A 27,098-nucleotide genomic window follows, 5' to 3' on the forward strand; every position below is an offset into this window, starting at 1 on the left:
TGGGACATTCTCTACCTCAATTATAAATCTGTACCCCCATTTTAAATTTACCTCTCCCTCCAATGCAACCTGGTTTTGCCAAGGTTCAAAGTTACTAACTCTTTTTTGCTTTACTTTCGTTCATGAATCAGGCCCAATATGTTTATTTCAGGAAATCTATTTACGGACACCTCCTCCCATATTCCCAGCAGTAAGGGTACCCTTATGCCTGAGATACATGGACAATTTTTAGTCTTTGTGATTAAGGGCTAAACTAGATTAGTTCCAGAGCAACTAATTTTCCGTTTTATATATTCTTCCATTGTGCATAGAAACAGAATTTGACAGCAGATAAATAACACGCCCCACATCGGCTGCCCATTTTGTTCCTACTAATCTCAGAACCTTTTTGATACTTGCCTTAATTTTATGTGAACTTTTAAGAAATTAGTTGTGTCCACTGACAATAATGGCATGCAACATTTGTTTAGGCAAAGCTACACTGACCTGCAAAGTGAAAGAGATTCTTCTGAGGTAATTAATCTCATGAGATTTAACGAGATTAAAAATTTCCCCATGTGGTCCTAGCCTAAAGCACTTGAAGTTTGCACAACGCAAATGAATTGTAGTAGTGTGCAATCAAGGGTGATGGCATGGTACAATGTGATTAAAATTGCCTGCATAAATTATCCCATAGGAAACAAGCTGCTGGTGATTAATCACTCATAATAATAAAATAAAAAAATAAAAAAATAAAAAAAAAAGACAAAATAAATCTTTTGTAGTTTAGCCTTAGAGAGATGAGGAGTGTGCTGATGGAGCCGTCAGTGATAACTAGGCGAGAGAAGAGATCCAAACTACCATTCAGTATGTAAATGGTGAACACCGTGGACTGAGTTCAGGAGCCACATTTACCACGTAATTCCAACAGCGAAGGCAGATTAGTCCTTTGCCAGCTGTGGGACTAGCACCTGTTTTACATTCACTGTGCGATCAGGGTTTGGTAGACCCAACATGAAAGGTAAATAACGTGGGAAGAAATAACTTAATGTCAACTCATGATTGATGATCTATGTAGACTAGAGGAATGGTCAAGAGTGTGGCCACTACAGTTTAATGTCAAAAACTGCAAATTCATGCACTCGGGTCTCAAAAACACACAGGCTAAATATATTATTGACGACACTATAATGGAAACTACTGAGGACAGGGATCTAGGAGTCACTGTTTCGGGTGACTTAAAGGCAGGTAAGCAATGCAACAAAGCAATGAGAAAAGGCAAGTCAGATGCTTGGTTGCATAGGGAGAGGAATTCGCAGCAGAAAGACAATCATTTCTCTGTATAGGTCATTGGTACGGCCTCATCTAGAATACTGTGTTCAGTTCTGGAGTTCATATCTCCAGAATGCTATAGATACACAAGAGGCTGTACAAAGAAGGGCAGCTAAAATGGTGCTTGGCCTACAGCACAAAACTTACTCGAAAAGATTAAAATATCATACTATGTATAATCTGGTGCAAAGAAGGAAAGGGGGGGGCATGATAGAAACCTTCAAATATATCAAGAGTTTTAACAAGGTACAGGAGGGAAACATTCTTCAAAAGGAAGAGAAGTACTAGAACACAAGGACATGTACTGACACTGGAGGGAAGTAGGTTCAGAGGAATTTGAGGAAAAAATACTTCTCAGAAAGGGAAGTGGATAAGTAGAATAGTTTCCCATCAGAGGTGGTAGAAGCTAATACAGTAGAGCAATTTAAACACGCTTGGGATAGACATGACGCTATCCTTACGAAGAACTAAGGATCAAATATAGTTTGAGGTTACCATGGGGTAAAATATGGGTAGACTAGATGGACAGAGTAGTTGTTATCTGCCATCAAATTCCATGTTTCTATGTTTTAATTGTATTATCTGAGCAGTGCACCTACTGTTGTAAATGCAGAAAGTGTTTTAAAAAGGTACTGGGGTCATTCCAAATCAAATCAACACAATTTTAGAAAAAATTCTACCTTACTAATTGTTACCTTATCTAATTTCAATTAAATTTGGTATAATAAATGCTGCCATGTGTAAAGAAAAAAACCCAAATCTTAGTCTGATATGTACACTGGTTTTGAAGCTATACACCTTTAATGCTGAAATGTTTTAACAAAAAATTAGCTTTTAATGTTTTCTTTAAAATTGCATTTGTAGCTCACCTGATTGAGCTAGAGAGTTGGGCAAGGTCTCATTTTAAACCTCTTTTTATGGGCTTCCATATGATACATGTTTCAATAAAAATAAATGTAACATTTTCAAAATCAAAATTTTGATTCTCAAAAAGACATTTTTAATTTTTTCAAAAATATCTAAAAAAAATTCACACTGTTAATAAATCCTCAAAGTTTTATTTTGTGTTCATGGTGGGATCATCTGCTACAAGAGCTTTCAGTTTTGAGTGATTTGTGAAAATTGTATTTATTGAGGCACAACACATCTGAAGAAGAAAAAAAATAAAAATAAATCATCAACAAAAACAATATTTTTTCCCAGGTCACTTCATTAGATGATGCACGTTCCTCTTCAGCTGTGTTTGGGGACGAGATTTTACAGACAGCGCCTGCTCCCACTTCTGCACAGGTGTGTAGACTTGAATGGAAAGACACTTCCATTGTATTGATTAGGCCCGCCTTGTACAGGGACAGGTTAGGTTTAGGTGAGCTTTAATTAGTGAAGAAAAACCCCTTGGTCACTAATTTAAGGACACCAAAATCTAACTTGACCCTGGACCATTTGTGTCACATTTGAAAAAGCGTAGTGTTTAATTACAGTAGAGTATCAGACTGGGAGAATGTGTGCTGGGAGCAGGGAGGAACAGAAACTTGGAGAGGTGCTAGGAGCGAGAGACCCAGCAGACTGGGAGCAACACTGTACTCACAAGAAGCCTCAGTCACCCAGCCAGGCAGAGAAGAGAAGGCACAGCCCAAAAAGGCTAAATAAGAAGGGATTAAGAACTGTTTCAGAAGAGATGTGTAGATCATTTTCTGAAATGCCAAAAGTTGCAAAAGTTTGTGCCAGCTGCAGAAAACTTGGGATACTTTGAAGAGAGCAAGAGGGTCATTGTTCAGTTTCTCAAGACAATGTAGTATCAGCTCCCACTTGCTGACATCAGAGGCGGCTCCCATTTATTCTGGAGAAAGATGAAAACATTGATGAAGTGAAAGTGACATTCCTCCATCACCACCTTTATCATACCCAAGGAAGCCGGATGTTTTATGGGATTACTATGGTAGATATTCTGTGTAAGGTGAATCCCGTTAACTCCAACGGGTCGGATGTACACCCTTTCTGAAATGAAAATACTAAAAACAAAGCTTTCAGCCAGTTCCAACCCATCAAGTAGCATCATCCATCCAGAGCAGCAGCACCAAATGGTAATGATCTGTAGTAAGCTTTCTAAAAATATGTGAGAGACATAAAATTATCACAAATGTTTTAAATATTTCAGTATTTAACAAACTGTGTTACTGTACATTATATACATCAAAGGGATTGTTTAAGGCAGTGGTCAGGGAACAGGGGTAAATTACCCCAAATGGGGTAAAAATTAAATTCCTGGGGGTAATGCTGCCGATTCACATGCTGTCAGTTGGATTGTAGACCCCTTTAAATGTGAAATTGTTGTTGTACCAGAAGAGCCTCAAGGGTTGGTAGAGGCACTTCTTGAGCTTCGAAGCAATAATGAAGCACGTATTGCATTTGAAAACAAAGCAGATCTGTCATATTTTTGGATGTCACCAGCTGCAAAGGCATCAAAATTGCACATGAGGAGGCAGTCAAAAAGTTGCTGCCTTTTGCAACAACCTACCTTTGCGAACAAGGATTTTCCACTCTAACAAACATAAAAACAAAGCAGAGAAATCGATTGGACGCTGAAGATGGTATCCAAATTGCTCTGACATCAAAATGCCCCAATATTGATGCTCTCATGTCAAAAATGAAGCAACATTATTTCTCCAAAACCTGAAGTTTTGAAGTTGAAGCTTTCAAAGAAATTTTGAATAGATTCAATAAAATTTTGGATTCCAATAATTAATAATATATGATTTCCTTCCTTTCAAATCAAGGGGGTAAAGTCTGTGTATCTAAATATATTTGGGGGTAAAAGGTAAAAAAAGTTCCCTGACCCCTGGTTTAAGGAGATAAAGTAAAAGTAATGAACAGACCTAGGTAGTTCTTATTTTCATTATTTTAACAAATAGTCCAAAGTGAAAGCTCCTGTAGCAGATGATCCAATTATGATCCCAAAATAAAACATTGGGGATTTATTAACAGTATTAACAATTTTTGAGAAAATCAAAATTTTGATTTTGAAAATGTTATTTATTTTTATTGAAACATGATGTTGTGTTATGTATTATATGAAAACCCATAAAAAAAAGGTTTAAAATGAGACCTTGCCCAACTCTCTAGCTCAACCAGGGGAGCTACAAATGCAATTTAAAACAAGATGTTAAAAGCAAATTTTTCGTTAAAAATGTGCAAATTTAAAAAGGCATATAACTTTAAAACCAGGGCACATAACAGCCTACGATTTGGGGGTTTTCTTTATACCCATGGCAGCATTTATTAAACCAAGTTTCATTAGAATCTAAAATGGTCAGTTTGAAACCCTGTGTTGATTTGATGTGGAATGACCCACTGACATTTCTCAGGGAGGATGCCAAAAGCACTTTTGTATAGTTCTATGACACAGGAAAATACAACTTATTAAGCATCTGGTCTGAGCCAACGTAAGGGGATGGTGTTACCTTGACCACTGCATTCTTTTGATATAGTACCTCCAGGTGAGTCTTTCTATCCAGGGAAAAACTAGCAGTTGCGGGTAGGTGCCGGCTAGTCTGAAAAATGACTGATTTCCTGCTCCTGAGGACACCACAGTCGGCACTTACAGTGTTCCTCTATTATCAGGCACCATGCCCATGTCATAAGCATACCATTGACACATAAACCAGACTACTAAAATTAAAAATTGTCATAGTAAGCAGCACATGGTTATTTACGTAGATGCTTCTTTTTTTTTTTTTTTAAAGACGTTTGGCCCAAATTTTAAGCTGTAGTTCTAAAGATAGAGCACTGTAGTTCTCAAACCCAGTCCCTAGTGTCCCTAAACACATTGGAGATTCACATGTTTGCACTGCAGTAGCCTAGTATACACATATGAAGGACTGGAGTTTTGGATGTGAAAACATTTGCACATTTGAAGCTGTGTATATAATGTTGAAGCTCCTAAAATGCTCTAGTGCAGAGCTTGTGTAAATATTCCTAATACTGAAATGCATGGGCAACCTAAGAAAATTGTGAGCAGTATTTATCATTTGAACATCTACCCACCTTACACTCTTCTGTATAGGTCATATGGCCTGCCTGTGTACATTCTGTCCTAAGCATCTATGGGTGGAGGCTAAAAAAAATTGCTATACCGGAGCCCAAAATTTCTCTTGGCGGCCATGATCTACTCTGTACACCTTTGCAGAGCTGTACTGCAAATCTGTCAATCCCTCTTGGTCTACTCTGTTCGAAAAGAACCTTCCTCCTAACATTGGCAACCTGCTCCAGTGGGGTGAAACAGAGCATAGTAGGCATATGTAGTCAAATATAAACACCACAGTTCCTTCATGTATATTATTCTGCTCAGTAAGACACAAGTGTCAGGTAGTGGCTTTAATAGCTCTTTAAGACTTGACACAAAATTTGTAAATGTCAAATATTACATTACGCATGCTGCTCCTTGCTGGAAGGTGGCTGTGAATAGTCTTCTGATTTTAGCAGAACAAACTGGAACCATTTGATCTGGTTTCTACCAATGATATTCTCGAAAGGCTTCCACACTAAGGATTCCAGTGGATCTCCCAACTAAAAGATATCTTCAATATGATTAGTTTGTATAATCTTAATGTGCATGTCAGTACAAGAACACAATCTAATAGTAGGCATACTATGGTACACCTATCAGGTATTTGACTTAAAGTAAAGACAGAAAAAATAATGGATGAAATACATAAATACTACAAAAACAGGATAATACAAAAAAAGAAAAAAAAAAAAAAAAAAAAAAAAAAGAAGAGTGCCCTGCAGAATACTGGTGATTTTGTTCTTGTCCCTAATTGCATAGATTATAATTGCCTTGTGTACACCTTATCAAGGAAAGCAAATTCATCCATGGGGTTGCCTTAACTGCGAAGTGACCATGGGTGGAATCATGGTAAAACAAACTTATTGATGAAAAATTGTTAAACAAAATAAAACTCCACTGACTTAAAAGAATGCAAAAAATTAACAGTAATATAAAACTGTACAAACTAGTATATTTTTCAAAGTACAAAGTAGTTTTGGAAATCAGTGCTATTACCAGGTTGCAGCTATAGAGAGGGGAAATAATAATTGTTACTGAAAACGGTCAGGAAGATTCGCATTACTGCTTCATATGCTTACAGTTGGGGCGACTACGGATTGAACAGAGCTGCAGCAATTCAGAGCAGCAGTTACCCTCCACACACTCTATCCTGGAGATGTGCGTTTTACGGTTTGGTTAGTTCAAAGTAATTAAAATAAAAATGGATTAAAAGCAAGTTTGGCGACAATGAAAGAAGTTGAATTTGCACATAGTAAGAGATATGTACACATCACTATGCTGTGGAATCAGTTGTATGCTGTGTGCACAATGAGCAGGAGGGAAAGCTGCCAAAATTGGTCTGCAGAACGTAGAATAAATAAGTAAAACCCTATCATCACTAGATGTGCTAAATATATTGTACGGAAGTTACACTACTGTACCTATAAAAGGAAGACGGGAGATCAGAATCGGATATATTACAGACGGAGGGAAAATGTAAAATCTAATAGACCAGTTGCTGTTTATCAGTCACGCCATTGCCTGTGGCATGGACACCACCGACCCATTTAATTTTAGTAGCGATAATGCAAGAGAAAAAAATATAATACAGATTCTGAGAGCAAAACATGTAATTTATCATAAACGACCTGTTCCAATATATGCACAGGAGATAACGTTTCCATTATACAAGTAAAAGAAACATTATTTGCTGAGAAGTACAGATGTACTTTCCTGATGCCTGTCCCAAGTATGGTGCATCAGTAACAATGTGTCAAGATCTCACATCTCAGATAGACAAATCACATGACATATATTCTTGCCAGGAATGTGACACCAGCTCCTCCGTGGGGACTGGAAGTTGGGCCATTCAAACGACCTTTGTAAGTTAAAATTAAGAGCCAAATAGGAATTATGAAAAGACAAAAATCAAGTTCTCGGCCCAGAACTAGTTTAGCAGAATCATCCGTGGCAACAGCATCCCTTGTTTTAGCATGACAGATAATGCACATAGATCTACATAGTATTTCAATACCACAACAAAGTGAGAGCATATTATCTGTTCTACAAGTTGACAGGGGAACACATTTTTTTCTGTTTAGGGCTCACTAAAGCCTAGAGTAGCTCCTGCTTGTAGAATATACTCAAAAAAGAGCCACCCACCACACTGTTTTTTTTTTTTAACACACCCTTTTTCATCAATGTTTTCCAAATGAATGAAGTTCACATAAATGCCGGGAAAGCGTATTAAGGTATTGTTGCAAGATCGGGTTAGTGTTTCCGACCTGATGAATGGAACACGCCCTTCTCCCCATTCATAACCCCAGGGACCCTTATACTGGCTTTTCCTACAGCCAAACACAATCTTTGTGAATCTCTTGCCCAAACACTAACAATCTCCCTGGGGTTTTAAAGCACATAAGACAGAAAGCCTCGGACATACATACATACATACATACATACATATATATATATATATCTGCCATCTACCACATTCCCAGTGCTTCTATCACAGTATGTTCTGAAAAACAATGCATCCGCACATGAACACGAAGGTGGGAACAGAACCGTGGAAAGCTATGCGATTCATTTTTTATGCATTCACATTTGAATTGAGACGAAGCCTTTACATTTCAAAAAATATCCTAAATCATCATGTGTTAAGGAAACTAATGTCTTTTGTGTTTTGGTCCTGTAAAGCTGAGTATCCAGGAAAGTCAGAGGGAGATGATTCACTGCTCTCTCATGTAGAAAGAATATCAAGTAAAAGTGGAGAAAAATGCAAGGATATGCTGAACACTGTGAAATGATTCTGACATCCCTCCACCCGAGAGGTACTAAATGTCTTATTAATATCAGAGCAGAAATATTACGTGCAAAAAGCAACAGCCCGTGAAACACAGTATTCTCTCAACAGAAAGCGCAGACACGAAGCTGTCAAATGGGAATCCATTGGATACCACACAGCGCTGCATAATATGTCAGATCTTTATAAATAAAGGATAGTAATACCAATGGGACAACAGATCACCAGGGGATGTTATAGGCTTAACAACTGAAATAATAATCAGTTATTTATAGCATTACAGTCACTTATGTGAGGAAACTGGACAAGTGTCTCTAAAAAGACTAGAATATTGCTAGATGATCATTAAAATGGAAAATCTGTGGCAGTGAAGATAATATTTTGTTCAGCTTATATACAGTACATTCCTTTCTTTCTAAGGCTTCTTGCACAGATAGTCAAAGCAGAAGCCAATTTATAGGATCAGTATGCCATAAATATATAGGAAAGGCAGATCGTGGTACATTACTAAATAAAATAAAACCTTTATTCTTATCTAACTGCTATGAAAACGGTCCATGTGGCTCTTTATGGAAGGTTGAAAAGTCTGGTTTGTTGTTTTAAAGGTGAGCAGACAATAGATTTAAAATCTGTGTAAAACAAAAAACTGTGCATGGGTACTTCCACCTTCCATTGCTACACCCTATATAAAGTAAATTACTACAACTGCCACTTACTCCTCAATACCATCACAAAAATCTGTGCACTCCTCTCTCAGGCAGCAACCAAAATCCTGGTCTATTCACTCCTCATTTCTCATCTCGATTATTCAAACCTCCTTCCCACTGGCCTTCTTGCTTCTCAAGTTTCTGACCTTCAATCCATCAAGAATGCTGCAGCTAGGCTTATCTTCCTCTCCCGTCACTCATCTTCCGCTACTCCTCTGCGTAAATACCTTCATTGGCACCCTATCCTTTTCAGAATTCAGTTCAGGCTACTTACTCTCCCTTACAAGCCCTCACCAACGATTCTTCCCCTTACTTCTCTGACCTTGTCTCAAGGTACATACCTGCCTGGCCACTCCGCCTCTGACCTTCGCCTCACCTCATCACCTTTTCCCATGCTCGCCTCAAAGACTTCTGCTGTGCTTCCCCTAAACTTGCAATGCCCTACCCCACCTCTTTCGACTCACCCCCAACCTTCAAACGCTCCCACAAGCTCTCCACGGGCAGGGTCTTCTCTACCTATTGTCCCATGTCTATCCACTTTGACTCCCACGTACATCCGGTCATGTCTTTTGCTACACTGTTTGAGTTCCCATAACATTACTCACGTGTATTACCTCCTCTATTTGTACTTGCCGCTGTATCCAGAGCTACAAAATATGTGGCGCCTTATAAATAAATAATTAATAATAGATTATTTATTTATACTTGGCTGTTGATTCCAGTGCACACGGCTCAGCTCTCTGCTCCCAGCCTTCATGGAAACAATTGGATGGGTATATAGACCTGCATTCCAACAGTTATCACCCTTTACGTATATATTGTACTGTACAGTCCTAACACTTCACAGAGCTAGGATATAATACAAAGTACTACGACACATTGTAATGCAGCAAGAAGCCAGGAAAGCTGCAAGAAAACGACCACATTTCAATACAATTAGCTGGCTGGTAATGCTCAATTAGTGGTGGATTTGCTGGTCAGGTAAGTGCACAGAAAAAAAGAATTCCCATTATAATGGTTTTGGGAGGGGGAATATAAAAGTTTCTGGTTGGATGAGGATTTTTTTTTAATTTTTTTTTTTAAAGCAAAAAAGCCCAATTGCAATGTAGAATTATTAACACATTATTCTTAAAGAAAATTGTCCTCCCCTAGTTCTCTGTCCGATATAAAGCTTTGGTGGGAACCACTGTTTGCTAAAGGTTCTTCAGCCCAACTTGATACACATCTTGGCTCTGGGTAAATGCCCCTTAATATTTGGTACCTGCTCCACATTTTCAAAGGGAAAATGGCTGCTGGGAGATACTTTGTTGGTTTAAACAGGTAATCTGTACACGTCTTAAATGCAATAGCTAATAAAACATTATGATACACAGTAATAGACAGTCAGGGTGAGAGGTCCCTAGTGACTACCCACGACAGGTACACTAGGGGGTATTATTTATTAAACTGTGGGTTTAAAAAAATGGAGATGTTGCCTAAAGCAACCAGATTCCAGTTATCATTTAGTACATTCTACAAAATGACAGCTAGAATCTGATTGGTTGCTATAGGCAACATCTCCACTTTTTCAAACCCGCAGTTTAGTAAACATACCCCTATTTACTCTAAGTTCTGTTGCATCTCAAGCTGAACAGCTACTGTAGCTCTATGACCATACTTGCCAACTCTCCCTGAATGTCAGGGAGACTCCCTGAAATAGGGGTGATCTCCCTCACTCCCTGAAGAGTCTGGCATTCTCCCTGGTGCTGAGCCAGTACAAGACGTGGTTGGCTTTGCCATCTGTAGCATGATGACAAAGTTCAGAAATTGTGTCCGATGTCCATGTATTGATGCCTATGGAGGTGGCCATTTTCATGGAGACCAAGATTTATTCAAAGACTCACAGGTAAGACAACATGACTTCAGTAACGGAGACAGAAATGCAAGACACTTCAGTCTCTAAAGATTCATTAGCTGCTTTTCTTTAAGCATAGTTACCTACTTTTTCGGAATGTCCGGGAGACTCCAACATTTCTGGGAGACCCGGGCTAGCAGGGCAACCTCCTGGTTCTCGCCCCCGCAATAGATAAGTGGCAGGGGGTGGGGGCTTAATTAAACAAATATTGTGCCATCTAGCCCCGCCCCCAGCTGTAATTGGCCAAAATTGTGACAATCATTTAGGGGGCAGGGCCAAAATGACGCCCACTTCCCCTGGGATCTCCCTGAAGTCAACAAGGAAAAGTTGGCAAGTATGAGTTTACTGCATAAAAGGGCCAATGAAGAGCTTAGGGAACACTAACTTCAAAGCATCTCAATGCAGAACTTTAAAGAGGCCTTGAATTTACCAATTCGTACTGCCCTTTTCGCTCACTGTACCCTGCAATTGAAAGAACACTGTTGAAAGCAACGGTGGCTTCTACAACAATCATGCAGCAAAGAAAAGGTTAACATCCATACTAGTTAAGAGTTTGGATTTAGACCCTTAAGACCACTTATATTTTTACTATTACGAAGGAATCAGTTTATTTGTCCCTAATTTTCTAGTCTCCCATGTAGAGTTTGTGAAGTCAGAGCACATCATCCCACTGGCAGGAGAACAGGCAGTGAAGCTGAAAATTAAAAGTGAAAACCTCAACAGTTGCTGATTTTTCAGGGCCTAGGAAGAAGACATTTTTTAGCCTAGCTCATGAGAAAAAAAAAAAAAAGAGAAATGAAAGAAAACAGAAAATTGACATTACACACATGAATTGCGGCAGCACTGAGCGTCTAAGTGCTTCTGAAACCCCGGTTCTAAAATGACCTTATTAAATGTCTGAGCTTAGATATACAGAGCGAGTTGCACAGGAAGGAGGAATAGCGTTAACCCACTGTTGCCAGCGAAGCAGCTTAGGACTCAAGGACAAAAGAGTCCTTTACAGTGAACATATTTTGAACATGTATATATCAAGGGAAAAAAAGTCTCTGCTTTAAACATTCTTTAGACGCCTTTATGCTGTTAGGGCAGAAGTTATGACAGAATTACAGCATTTTCTTTTTGTCCAGGATTATCTATTGTTAATTATGATTCCTCTACTTAATCTCACACGCATACATTTTAGAGGAATGGACACATTGGCGTCACAATCACAGAGTGAGATTGCAGAGGTACTGTACCACGTGCACCTATTACATTACTATGAGATTCGTCACATTAAAGTACTGATCATCGCATGCATTTGTTGTGCATACCAAGGTCAAGCTACACAACCTGTACACTGCACTTTAACAGCGATCTGTAAATCGAGCATTGGACTTTAAAGTCATCATCTTTTATTTATATAGCGCCACTAATTCCACAGCACTGTACAAAGAACTCACTCACATCAGTCCCTGTCCCATTGGAGCTTACAGTCTAAATTCTCTCACACACACACACAGACACACACTAAGGTTAATCGGCTGCTATCATATTAACCTACTAGTATGTTTTTGGATTGTGGGAGGAAACAGACACAAAAACGGGGAGAACATACAAACTCCACACAGATAAGGCCGTGGTCAGGAATTGAACTCATGACCCCAGTGCTGCGAGGCAGAAGTGCTAACCACTGAGCCACTGTGCGGCCCTTGTACAATTTAAAAAAAACAAAAAAAAAAAAACTTTATCAGTATTTCTCCACAAACAACAGGTGTGTGTACAGAACAGATTCTTAATGCACAGTATTTTGAATAATGAATTAAAAGATTTCTCTGTAGCAGCAGCTTTGAGCATGTAAAATATCTGTCAATAAGAAGCTGACCTGTGTACAGGGCCAGCTGCTCCGGTCTTCGTGTGATCCGACCGCCTGCCGGATCTGTCCAAAGGGATCACCACGTATGTTTTTAAAATGGGGACTGTACTTGGACCATCCAGCTGTATCGGACTGTTTGTGAACAACGTCTAACGCATGGAGGTTTGGAAGGTAAGGCTCACCCTCACAGTTTAGAAGAAGAGCCAACGTACAAGCTGTTTAGAGGCTGCCAGTTTACTTGAATTCATGCAAGTGTCAGAAGAACATTCATCTATGAGCCATTTGTTTCCTGAGGAACGGTTTGAGAATAAAGACAATGGATGTCCTTTAACAAACAGTAGTAGTGATGTGACGGACAACAATTCCTTCCTAAACAATTCCATAAATAGTTCTTAAAACACAGTTACACTTTTTGATACTCTCTTAATACATGTATGTACAACATCCACATATAAAGTTCACGTAACGCAGCTCAAGTTTCATAATGAGACAACTGAAAGTGCTGGAAACAAACAAACACAAATCTTGACATTTCATACAACACAGGGTTAATGCTTTTAACTTGTACTGACGCACAAGTACTATTAGGATACATTTATTATAAAGATGATGCATGTATCGATCCTATTGCAATCCAGGAACTATTTGTGAAATCAAAGCTGTCGGATATTGTTTTGGACGGATGATTATGCATTTTGCTCCAGGGGAGCCTCAAATTACTGCCTGATTGATAAAATGTCAGAGCAGAGGCGAGTACTAGTGAGCATAACGACTGTAGCACACTTAGAGGAGTGTATCTTTAATATATCCAACCATGCACAGAGGAATGTGTTATCACAGCATTAGAACCTCCTGCACAACCATTCCCTTTAACCACATCCCATACAACCATCTTGATAGTCATCTAAATGAGAGAGGAAAGGGGGACGAAGGAAATTCCACAACAAGTAGTTGACAAATATATACCAGTTTAGTAGACCTTATACAAGATGGATAAAATAGCTTTTTCAAATGGCATGCGACGTTTATACGAGATCAAATCAACCATTACAAATTAAAGCGGTCCAAACACGTACCAATCTAGTCTTTAAATCGAATCTATTTATCAATTTATGTTTTACTGAATTGTTATGGGACATGCATGTTTGTGGCTAAATCAATTGATAAATTGACCACATTTGGAACATTTTCATTCAATAGTGAGTGATCAGATTGAAACCAGACCAAGTGTGTGCATTGTAATTAAAGTTCAACGATCCTGTAAATAGCACATCAAAATTGTAATGTGTGGAAAACAATTGTCTGCTTCTTGCTAGTTTAATTGGAAAAGATCAGCTCGCTAAAAGTAGTGTGTTTCAATAGTATATGGATGTGACTGTCCAAAACGCAAGGGTTTGGTTGTAAAATATAAAAGAATGATGTGCAGGCAGCTAGCTTAACACAAAGATGTATCTGGTACCCAATTATTTGTTAGTAAAAAAAATTGTAAATTGAAGACAGGACATGATGCAAAATGTGTGCAAATTGCACAGAAATCTATGGTTACTTGGTGCAGTTGCAAATTGTATATGAGATATTTGTACAGTTTATGCAAAACAAACACATTCTAATAATGAAAGCTTTTATACTCTGGAAAAAAGAATTGCATCGCAAACTGTGGAGAGGCTCACCTTGGAGAATCAATGGACTTCATGTTGCTACTGTTAGAGGACATCTATTTACTAACTACATATTGGGGTAGAAAACAAAAAACCCCAAGTTAAAATAAAATGGTAAAAAAAAAAATTTCATGCAATGTCTCTTTAAAAGGGAGCAAATAATTCAGCCTTCCAACCAGCAGTGTGTAACTAGGAAATACATTTTTCAGCTGAGATGCGTTTACTGTTTGAATTGAATTAAAGGGTTTCCCTCTGTGCCAGTCACAGAAAGCTGCCATCACTTAGCAGACATCTGCAGTAAAGCCGTTCTTGTGAATCGCAGGATTTATCGTTTTAAATCAACTAAGACAGGAAAATTACTAGCGGCTTGGGGCGAGATAACCTATTCCTGTGTGAGCTAGACCAATCAATTCCCAATAATAACACCACCAGCTCTTTTGGCTGCTCACATGAAACCCACCTCAGGCCATTGAAGAGCTGCTTTGACTTATCCAGTAAGTAGCAGAAGTCGGTGACCGTCTTCCTCTCCACCTGCGGGATGTCCTCATCATTAGCAACAGACATCGCTGCTCCTTGCAACACACCGCACCCTGGAAGAGAGAAATCCGGTGTTAACTACATGACCATCAAAACATTAACTGTCCTTAACTCCGCTGCTTAAATCAGGTTATCGGTTTGTCACAATTGCACAATCATTTGAAATGGATATAACCGTTTTCGGATAACTGTAGCATTTCTGACCTGAATAAGAAGCATTTGGAAACTGTGTTTGACTAGGATCCGTTTTATGACTTCACAGAAGAAAACAGACACAAAAAAGTCAAAGAGAAAATAAGTTATTTTCAAGTGTCTGCCCAAAATTAATTTTAAGACTTCAATGCAGCCCTCTCATTTAATAGCCGCCCTAAGGCAGTGTTTCCCAACCCTACTCCTCAGAACCCCCTAAGAGTGGAGGTGTTCCAGGTAACAGGTGAAATAATTACTACCACCTGTAGATATTTCAAATGTATCAGTCAGTAATGAATACACCTGTGCTCCAGCAAGGAGATATGGAAAACATGCTCTGTTAGGGGTCCCTGAGGGTTGGGAAACACTGGCCTAAGGGGTATATTTACTGAACTGCGGGTTTGAATAACTGGAGATGTTGCCTATAGCAACCAGATTCGAGTTATCATTTGTTTAGTACATTCTACAAAATGACAGCTAGACTGATTGCTACAGGCAACATCTCCACTTTTTCAAACCCAGTTTAGTAAATATACCCCCTAGTGGACCTGTCATCGGTAGACACTAAAGACCTATCACCAAATCACCAGAGTTTAATACCAAATGTGTTTACTTTTGCTACAATTTGACACAGTAACAGATCAAGAAATGAAAAAGTATTTTCTACATTTTATTTATTTTTTAACCACAGTTGACCCTCAAAAACACAATATATAGTTTACCTACCGTATATACTCGTGTATAAGCCGAGTTCTTCAGCACATTTTTTTATGCTGAAAAAGCCCCCCTCGGCTTATACACGGGTGAACTTACCTGGTCTCTGTTCCCTCAGCTCTTCAGTTCCGCAGTGGAACGCATGTGCGTTCCACCGTCAGGAAGTTCGGCACAAATGCCGAACTTCCTGTCATTGGAACGCACATGCGTTCCACTGTGGAACTGAAGAGCTGAGGGAACGGAGACCAGGTAAGTTCATTCTCTCTCCCTCACTCGCTCCCTCCCTCCCTCTCTCCCCCTCCAATATTAAGATAACGTTATTTCCCTATTCTTTGGGGGTGAATTTCAGATATGGCATTTTCTGGGTCTCATAATACATTATTATTCAGGATACCGTACATTATGATGTCTCGCAAAGTAGTTGATGGTTCTAATTTATACAATTCATTTATAAAACAGTTTTTTCAAATTAAATCAATAAAGTAGAGTACCATGCTTACAAATCAGGGGGTGTGGAAATATTAATGCACACATATATAAAGATATTTATTTACAGTGTCCCCCTGCACCCCATATTGAAATGCGTCAGGGCTTCACTAAAATGGCAAGCTTATATCAGGACCATAAAGCCATATTTATTGAGCAGTTGTGAAAAAATGGCAAACTGTGTATTTTTTTTTTTAAATTGATGCTGGGTGTCACACCTACAAGACCACGTTCAAAATCAGTCCTGCTTTTTCTAGATATGCTCCCGAAGCTGGTTGTTTTCATGCCTGCTTTCTGCAAGATAGGGGACAGATAGCATGCCAAAAAGATTTAGCTTCGTATCAACTCTGTGTTTCAGGAATAATAGTTCAATAATTTCTTCTGTGTACCAAGAAATATTCTCTGATTAATTTTTAAAGAAAGAAAGGTGCATATGTCCAAAGAACTAGTCAGATTAAAAATACATGAATCATTCAGTAGCTAATCAATCAAAAACACACATGATATAAAAATGTGTAAAATAAAAATGCATATACAGATGTAAATAAAAAACATAATAATGAATAAATCTACAAAAATTACCAGTAGCTGCTGCATTTCCCACCCTAGGCTTATACTCGAGTCAATAAAATTTCCCAGTTTTTTTAGGTAAAATTAGGTGCCTCGGCTTATATTCGGGTCGACTTATACTCGAGTATATACGGTATTTCTAGCAATAATAGATTCCATGTAAGGCTGCTCTTTTAGGCAATTACAAATATATTGATTTTATATGGATGCATTACAACAGAGAAGACCTAGATTAGGTATCCTCTGCACCTGCCTGACTTGCCTTCCAATAGGGAAATCCTTAGTGACAAAACACTGATAGAAGTGCCTAATGCTCTAGAACAGGCCTGTCCAACCTGCGGCCCTCCAGATGTTGTGAAACTACAAGTCCCAGCATGCCCTTCCAGATATCAACATGTTGTCTACTGGCAAAGCACGCTGGGGCTTGTAGTTTCACAACACCTGGAGGGCCGCAGGTTGGACAGGCCTGCTCTAGAATGTAAGCCATACTTGCCTATTCTCCCAAAATTTCCGGGAGTCCTCTCGGAAGAGTCAGCAAACCCCCTGTAAAATGTTGAAATTCACGGCATTGAATAATGGGGGCGGGGCTTAATCATGTATTTTAGCCCCATCCCCACTATTCAATACCTTGAATTTCCGTATTTTATGGTAGGGACGGGGCTATAGTGACGTAATGACGTTGTCACGCCCTCTCCTACCCTCTGTCACATGATCTGTACTCCGATCTCCCGGAGTACAGATTCAAATAGTAGGCAAGTATGATGTAACCTATGATGGGCAGGGTCCTATACCCTATGTCTCATGTCTGATCCGGACATGTCTTATGCTGAATTGTTGATGGATGCCATGCAATTTGTTTTGTTAATTGCATCCATGCATTTTATTGTTCTGCTCTGTACCCATGTATATGTTATGATGTTTACTGTTTTCATGCAAGTCATTTTTGTAATACTATGTCAGGCGTTACAGAATCTGAGGCACCATAAAAATAAATAATGATGCATCTGTATTAGCTGTACAAATTGAACACGGTGATCAGGGAGCCAGGAACAAGTTCCCTCACTAATATCTCAGGTTGTCCTAAACCACTGGGTTCCTCATATGGCAGAACACTGCATGGTAGCAAGTGGCATCCATCTTTAATGGACACCAACATCCAATAACATTTGTGCTTACACTGTGGACATTTATAAAAGTACATTTTATATTTTACGGGTGTCTGTAAAACTGAACAAAACATTGGAAACAAAATGGGATATTTAAGGAAACAATTTTGTGTCAGTTTTTTACCTCCAAAACCCTCTCAATTTTAGAAGGAGCAACAATTCTCCGTATTCATTTAAAATGCAAAATGGGTAAACCACAACATTAAAATCTCTAGACCTCAATTTGCACATAGACTGCGTTTGAACCAACCAACGAGAGGAGTTGGTGAAGTGAGGACATTTAATGCAATTTATGGAGTTGGTGTACCACTGCAAGAAAGATATTTAAATCTACAGACACTTTAGGAGTGGGATAGGCTACTTTCTTAGTGGCACAGGATTATTTCCACTCTGCAAAAGGACTTAAAACACACACACAAAAGGTAGACTAGACGGACCTGTAGGTTCTTTTCTGCTATCAAATTTGATGCTTATTACTACACAATACTTTTAATTGGACACGTTTCCCCCCCCCCCCTCCAGTTAGTTGCACTTCAGCAGACAAGCACTTTTCTATGTGCACTTAGTCCGATGCAAAACAAAGACTTTTCCGCATGAAATGGAAAAGTTTAATTTAATAAAAGTTGGTTCTAAAGTGGCAGGAGGTTGGACTTTCAATGTGACTTTTAGACTCCTACATAGTGCATTTCTCCACACAGCTAAACGTACTTGCACTGGCATCTGCCAAGTACACCTACATCTTGACATGCACAGGACAGACCATCTAGATATACAATAGCAAAGCTGAGCTTTTAACGCAACAGAAAAGGGATTCAAACTACCAACCGACAGCTCCTTACCAAATAAGGCCATAGCCATTGATACATTTGGTGTTACAACTCACAAACAGTGGGGCTGCTATAGGAGGGAACCCTGCCTATGTATGTGCAAGCGGTAGGAGCGTTATGGGAGGGTCTGAGGCACCACACAAAATGCTGGGATTCACCTCACTTTTTTTGCTTTTATGACTTCATTTTTATTTATTTTTATACCTACAAGATTGTGAATACCTTTCTTTTATGGTGATTTCCCTGAAACATCAGAATCCTAGAGCTGTAGTGTAACACCTCTGAGCGAATACATTGCAGTGGTAACGCTACCATTGCTCGCTACTGTTCAGTGAGCAGTGGGTGTGAATTACAAGTGTGAGACTGCTGGTGGATTCTGATACTTAATACCTTGTGCAATTAAATTCTCACATCCAACACATTAATAAGATAATTTGCATGCTAACAGTGTGGGAGGGGGGGTGTCACTGTGACATTGTGATTGTGTGGTGATTTGCATAAGCATAAATACACACATTTTAAGATTATGACTGAACAGGTAGGAATGCAGTACTATAAACACAAAGGTAATCGTAGAGCACTACACAAGATCTTTGGGCAGAATAATACACAAGAAACCTTCATTTTCATTATGTATATATTTTAGCTCATGTATACAAGAAAGTAGTAATACAAAAACAATGATGGACATTTAGTTCTATAAATGTATGTATGGTGGAGTCAGTTTTCTTTCTGAGCCACCGTATACATACAGCAGCTCAACATAGACACCTTCATAACTTGGGATACTCCATACTTTTACGGTTAGTACATGTCAACATTTCATAGCTCTTAAGAGCACAGGATGGCAGGGGATGGCCCTACAGTAGTAGGTTGGCTATAATGCAACATTATTACTGTTCCTGAGCATTTTCTGAAGGATCCAGCAATCTGAAAAACTAGCAGATGGATTCTACAAGAGCATTTCTAAAGATTGAGCATCCCCATTATTATAATTTATAAAGCTCCATGTCACACAGCTCTGCACACAAAGAACATGCAATTGCATGATAGAGCAGGTAAAGTAGCAGAGTAACAATTAGAGCTTTTGGAGTGTGGGAGGAAACCGGAGTGCCCCGAGGAAACCCACGCAAACACGGGGAGAACATACAAACTCCACATAGTTAAGGACATGGTTGGGAATTGAACTCATGACCCCAGTGCTGTAAGCCAGAAGTGCTAACCACTTAGCCACCGTGCCACCCAAGTATGCACACTTTTGTGCATTGCAGGTACACAGAAATGCATGAGTCTTGCTATTATTATTATTTATATATAGCACCACAGACTCTGCAGCACTGTACATAGTGCATAGGAGAAAACATAACACGGCGTACTGGGAGGTACAAAAAAACAGAACAAAGGGCAATTAAACTGACTGAGAACAGGTACACCAGGCAGAGTTATGAGTGAACAAGGAACGTCCATATAAACAAACATTACCAACTGCTTTACAGATTACTTGGCTAATAGTGAGTTTACTAATATAATACACAGTTGATTTTTTTTTTAAAAAAAGATTCTTTTCAAAATGAATTCTATTAATTTCCAATATTGATATACTGCCTCTATAATCAGATGACCTGCATACACATGGTCAAGCCAGCTCCGCTATAGAATGAGTTCTCATCTTAAGTGAATGTTATGCCAGAGGTTGATTAATGTTTAATTGGCCATACACAAAGTACATACACTGGCTCATGAAGGGCACAGTTTGACGGTTGGTGCGCACGCGATCAGATCATCTGAATAGATTTAACAACTGTCCTGGTCGCCATCTCATTGATCCCAAATGTTCCCCATCAAATGGGGATGTGGAATCTTTTTGTCACTCATACAGACTGCAATCTGTAAAACTACCTAGCCGACTGTCAAAATTCAAACCTGTGTGGACATCTTTATATCTATAGCACATACCAAGGAAGGTTCTAAGCAAAGTTCTCACCTCCAGAGGCAGGTCATACTGGGTCCTGGCCACAGTAGAGAGTGTCAGTATTTATCCACAGGTCTCAATCAGATTATATTAGGGAGAATACGTTTTGTACGCTTTTTTTTTTCTTTTTTATTCAGTAAAAAGTTTATTTTAACTAGTTTATTAAAAATAAATGGCTGCTAGGATACAGGTTGACTGGACATGGTTAAAATAAAAGCCATAAGCTGTATTTGGGCACTGCCAACAGGAATATCAATGTTTGTGCATGATGATTTCTGATTTCGAGTGTGACATTAAGTAGGGTAATTCAACATGACTGTACATTAGTTAATTGGTGCAAATAAGTAATAGCAGGGTTGTTCAGGGAAATTATTAGAAGAAAAAAATTCCCTTAAAAAAATGCAAACATACATCAAGTTGAACCAAAAGCCCAACAACTGCACCCAACCAAACCTTTCATTTATGTTTAATTAATCATATGAACCTCACTCAAGAGAGCTCACAAAAACATTTTGGTTGATTAAAATGAAATGAAAACACTGTACCCTGCAAAGCTCACATTACTACTCGGTTACAATATTACGGCTATTGCTTGGTAGACCTCAAGAAAACATTCTAACATTCTGGTATCAATTTACCATTATTCCAACAGAGCCTATACAGGATGTTTAATTTTACCCCAGGGGAAAGTAAAATGTTAACAACAACTCATGATTAACTGCAGTAGATTCAAAGGAAAATAAATCTGTATAAAATGTTAAGCCCATGAGTCTAAAATAAAAAGGTTTTGCTGGTTTGATCTGTTGCTGGCATTAGATGTTCTGTTCCTTAAGAATATGGCTCTGCTTCCTCAACCTTTATAAACCGAATAAAATACTCAAAATGAGTTTTCTGTAAGTGAGAATATAACGCATAAAATTCTATGTAAGGGATCAGATTCCTAGAAAACAGCCATTAAATATATGTAATATACAAGTTAACCCGTGCATGATACTAATGCATTCTAGTCAAATCAAGCTACTTAAGGTGTTAAAAAGGTTCTTGTCATGCATTTGGCCTCCTCAGGGGAAGAGCGTTACTTCCCGACGCAAGCGCCCTTTTTTAACGTGGTTTTGTCCACATGTCACCACCTCATCATTCTTCTCCATTACCTCATCCTTCATCTTCATCGCCACATCCTTCATCAAGCTACTTAAGGTGTTAAAAACTCCCCACTGTCACCCCCGGCAACCACCAACCACTCCCACCTGTCACTTCTCCTTCAAGAAATATATAGGTCAGTGTATAACTCTGCCCAGCAGGTGGTGCTGCAGCTTGTTTTTTTTTTTTCACACACGCCACTAGGCATTCATATAGTAGATATAATATATATTACTCACATTTTGCAAAGAATACATTTGCAGGACATTTATCACCATCATTGTACTCGGTAGTAGAAGAAGAAAAGGAGTAGATAATTGTAAAACTGGTCACTGAGCAGCTCAGGTACATTGTGAAGCCAAGGGCATGTCTGGGGGTATAATACTAAACATGTTCGTAAAACGGTGAAAACAACAGTTTTCTGTAATAATTATAACCAGACTTCAGCATATTACAGTGTTTAATAGGAATAGTGTTCATTTTAATATGGGGGTTCATTGAGAACATATGATTTATGGAAACACTGAAGAATATAATTTTACAATCTACAAAATTATTAGTATTTTGAAAAACCATTAACATCAAATAAATTGCTCTCTTAGCCTGACCAAATGCAAACTCATTATAACCAATCAGGGGGCGGGGCTTGGCGAATCTGCCACTTAACTAATGATGGGCCAAAATCCGGGAGAACTCCCGGAATTTCGGCGTCTCCCGAACATTCCGTGAGAGTAGGCAACTATGGAGTATGCTTGTAGTACACTTTAAGGCCACATTGAATTCTGCCTTTATTAACAAAGAATTACTGCTATTTTAAAAATTAAGGTGATCAATGAATAAAGGTCTGACTTCCTCTGATTACCACCAGATGAACATCTACATCGGACACTGAACCAGCATTTCAGCCATTGAGCCAGATGATCCCATCACAAAGAGCCACCATTCAGTCCATGAACTAACAGATGCACTGATGAAGGTCTTCCACCAACCTGGCCCTCCTCAGATCAAATCTTTATTTTAGGTCTTAGCACAATCCCCCCGATTGTGCTTAAAGATAATATAAAGTTTAATCAACCAAAAAACTGGACAGTAAACTACATATGTATGACCAGATTATAAATTTACAATCTTTCATGAAAATTTCCTTTCATGTCAACCAGAAATCAGTTGCTTTCTTTTCTGGAACATGCATCTATTTATCAATTTCTTAGAAATGCTATTTGCAATCGCGCTCTCACTGCAAGCTTAGCCAGCAGGTAATGCTTAGGAAGGTTTTGCAGTGTGCAGTTTAAGTAGCTCCATGTGAGCAGCTAGTGACCGCAATAGCCTCACTGCCTGGAGGTTGCAGATTTACTAAAAGTTAAAATAATTAAAGCCTCAGGACACCCATCTGTCAAATTGCCACTCTTCTCGACAATCAATATAAAATGTGAGTAATCAAAAAGGAAAAAAAAAAATGTAATATAAGCCATAGGCGACAATGTGTTACTGCTAGCAATGTAGCTTTGAATACAAGATAACTTGATTTAATCATCAGGTTTTTTTTACCCCCAGCAGTGAAAATGAAATATTCTCCAATAAATGTACTGTTCTGTGCAGAATGGTAAATTACAGAGACGTTTCTTGTGCATGAACACTTTCCTTTGTGAAAGAGCCCTCCACACTGTCAGATGCTCACCGATACCCCCACATGATGCTTCTACCGCAGCGGTGGGCTAATAAAAGTTAAACAATGCAGTTAATCAAAGAGATACCAATCTGTAATAACATATCAGCAGGCAAAAATAAAGTTGCAAGCAAATCTAAGCAATGTTTTCATTACTATAATTGTCTTCTGGCAAGTGAGGGATGTGGGGATATCTGATCAGCCTAAAAAGTGGTTTGATTTTTGCCCAGAGCGTCACTGACTTTGGGCTGCTCCACCACGTGTGGGCAATTGTGCCAATCTGGGCTTTAATGCCTGTACAACTCATGTCCGCGTGGCTGTTTAGTACAACAGAAATATCATAGTAACATAGTTGATGAGGTTGAAAAAAAAGACACCAGTCCATCAAGTTCAACCTATTTTGGATCTCCTGCGATCCTGCACTTATATTTGAAATTAATCCAGAGTAAGCAACCGCCAATCTGTTTCAATTTTGAAAATCCCCCCAGACTCAATATTGCAGTCCTATTTTTACCCTATATCCACTACTATCCTTCATTTTAAATTAACGGTCGTATCCCTGGATACACCTTTCCGCTAAAAATTTGTCTAACCCTTTCTTAAACATATCTATTGAATCTGCCATCACAACCTTCCCTGGCAATGAATTCCATATCTTGACTGCCCTTACTGCAAAGAACCCCTTCCTTTGCTGGTTGTGAAATTTCCTCTCCTCTAACCTTAGGGGATGACCACGTGTCCTGTGTATGGTCCTTGGGGTAAAAAGTTCCCATGAAAGCTCTCTGTATTGACCCCTAATGTATTTGTACATAGTAATCATACCTCCCCTTAGACGCCTCTTTTCAAAAGTAAACATGCCTAAACTGGCTAACCTTTCCTCATAACTTAATGACTCCATACCCTTTATCAATTTTGTCGCCCTTCTTTGAACCCTTTCTAGTACCAAATTATCTTTTTTATAGAGTGGTGCCGGTATCGGATCTGTATATACTGATGAAGATGCATATTTATTATTAACTTTCTCATAGAATAGCCCTCATCCAAGATGGCCATGACTGTTTCATGAAGATTCATGAAGATTCTATCTTGGATATCCTTTCCTGTCCGGGCCTATAAAAGACACTTCCTGTGTGAAGCCTTTTCTTGTGTATGTTGTTGGAATCTGAACTAGATGGTTTCACAGAACCTTGTTCCCTTTGTAATTTGGATTGCAATTGATGGTTACTTCCACTGGACATTTCTCTGCCTTGGGATTATCTACTTTACTTGTTGGATATTTTAGATTTGTATATTTAAATAAATCATGTTTACCTCAGAACTGCCTGGCTACTGGTCTTCCATCTGTGAAGCCAGAAATGTGACAATACTAGCGAGAGGCAATTACAGATCTGCAAATTCTAGGAAATTGCTCAAAAGGCTAAATTGGGAAAGCTGACGGGGTCAATCCAGGTAAGAATGGTGGGTTATTCCACAGGAGCCCGATTCTAAGAGAAGGTGATATGAGGCCTTCACCCAAACTCGTAAGTTACAAGAAATTTTTCAGCAGGGTCGATCTAAGGGTTTTTTGGGCAGGCGGTTTTAACCTTTAACCATTTGAAGCAAAAAAAACTCCATGCCGACCCAAAGCTTGATCATGGGCGATGCGTACATTTGAATACATTGTGAGAGGTGGGCCTTGTGGTGGTATTTTTTAAGCTTGGCACCCCAAGGCCTCCATCCATAGTTGTAGTGCCCTGGTGTAAAGTTTTCCTGCTGTAGCTTCTTAGCGAGGAAAACAAAGTAAGATCAAACAATTCAGTTTTGGATGTGTTTTTAACGAGTGCCATAGGTCTGTATTTTTTGTTAAAGCTGGTTTGGAAGCGATGTGCAGGGGCAGGCGAGGATGAGGAGGTCGTCATCCACAAATAGTGAAGGCCAGCTATATCAGCATTAGCTCTAATCTTCAAAGCTAGATGCTCTATGGAAAGGGCAAAAATAAGAGGTGATGGTGCCATTCAAAAATTAAAAAGGAATGGGAAGTCAAGAAACCATTGACAGAGCTGCAGGAAAATTCTGACAGTGCACCAATATTCTGCTCAGGAAGTTGCTTCTAAAGCCTATATGGGCTACAGTCAGCATCACAAATCTCCACTTCACTCTGTCAAACATTCTCCGTGTCCAGGTCTAGTGAGGGGATTTAGGACTCATCTTATTTGAGGTTAAGTAGCCAAGGATAAAACAAATTGAAATGAGTAAATTTTAAATCCTTTACCATGGACCAATTGGAAGGAAAGTCTTGTGCCAGTGTATATTAAATCTGCTGCAGTTAATAAGCTCATAGTTGGATCTTGGGGTTGAGCTGATATTCTGCCAGACAAACCAAAGTGAAAGCATTTGCCATGCATGTTTTTATTAAATCAAGAATGAAAGTCAGATGTTTGAAGATGATCAGATATTGTTGTGGGAATTCCCATGATCGCAGCTTCAGGGAAACCAAAGTCTTTGGGTTCCAGTGGGAGTATGGTGGCAAAGCTGTACCTTAAAGCAATTGACAGAAGGGCTGCATTACTAGTGGAGACTAAGATTTCATTGCACTCAACATGAGAATCTTCATTGAGGCCGGACACGATTCTGTAGATCGTAATGCATAGCAGTTCTTAGTTGGTGGAGTAATTATTTACCAGTGAAACTCCTCATGCTAACTAGTTATGTGACCCTGGCAGTCCATTCCCTACTTATTAGAGGAACAAAAGGCATTCAATCACAGGATATCGAGCAATAATAGGTCTGTGAAGCCCTTAGATCTCTGGGGCTGCATGTGCTACACTGAACAGACCAGCTTAAATCTATTCTTCACCGACAGGTGGGGGGTAACCCACTGAACTCCTTTCATCCCTGTCCTTTGTATATACCACCCATCGCTACAATTGATTGGAATGTTGTCTGAGGTCTACAGATAAAGTCTGCTGCTATGTTGGCCAGGGGGATTGATAACTTTATTGTTATACACTGATGTTAGAGTCGAAAAGCAGGTTGACCATCAAATGACTATCAATTATAAACGTCCGGGCATGACTGTGCAGAAATCGTACTGTCTGATGGTGTCGGAGGTCAATACTATTTGGCTCCCATGTTCATCGAGTTTGATCACAACATTTAAGCATGCAACCCAAACCTAACTTGTACAGTCCTACACTAACATCTATGCTTCAAACAATGCTGAAATGCAGGTAAAATCAAATGCACTCACCTCTCAAGTAAAAAGGCTGGGATGTGACAAAGCGCTGTATATGAACTAATACCTCATGCTTTCATTTTGCCAGAACATAGTTTTGCGTAAGTAGTATGCATACGTGCTGACAACTGTGTTTTTGGTTTGATTCCATATAGGGCACTCACATTGCCATGCAACCGGTACCCTGGAGGGTCTGGGACTAAGCGAGCACAGGCTTACTTCTTTTCTATTTTGTTTCCATATGTTGCCATAGCTGCTGCCCATCCAGCCTATTAAAAGTTATTTTGGTGTGGTTTAAAACCAGTCCTTTCCTACATTCCAGCCTCGTTACCCGAGAAGTG

General features: G+C 39.1%; 1 protein-coding gene across 1 annotated transcript in view; it reads right to left on the reverse strand.

The window, feature by feature from the left end:
* SCAI (suppressor of cancer cell invasion) overlaps nt 1-27,098 on the reverse strand; it is a 106,282-nt gene that overhangs the window by 38,935 nt on the left and 40,249 nt on the right. Inside the window, exon 2 of the mRNA XM_075184792.1 lies at nt 14,737-14,866. Coding sequence (XP_075040893.1) covers nt 14,737-14,840 — 104 coding nt within the window. The 5' untranslated portion in view covers nt 14,841-14,866. The remainder of the gene's footprint in view (nt 1-14,736; nt 14,867-27,098) is intronic.

Source organism: Mixophyes fleayi, chromosome 9, assembly GCF_038048845.1.
Source record: "Mixophyes fleayi isolate aMixFle1 chromosome 9, aMixFle1.hap1, whole genome shotgun sequence".
Lineage (NCBI taxonomy): Eukaryota > Metazoa > Chordata > Amphibia > Anura > Limnodynastidae > Mixophyes > Mixophyes fleayi.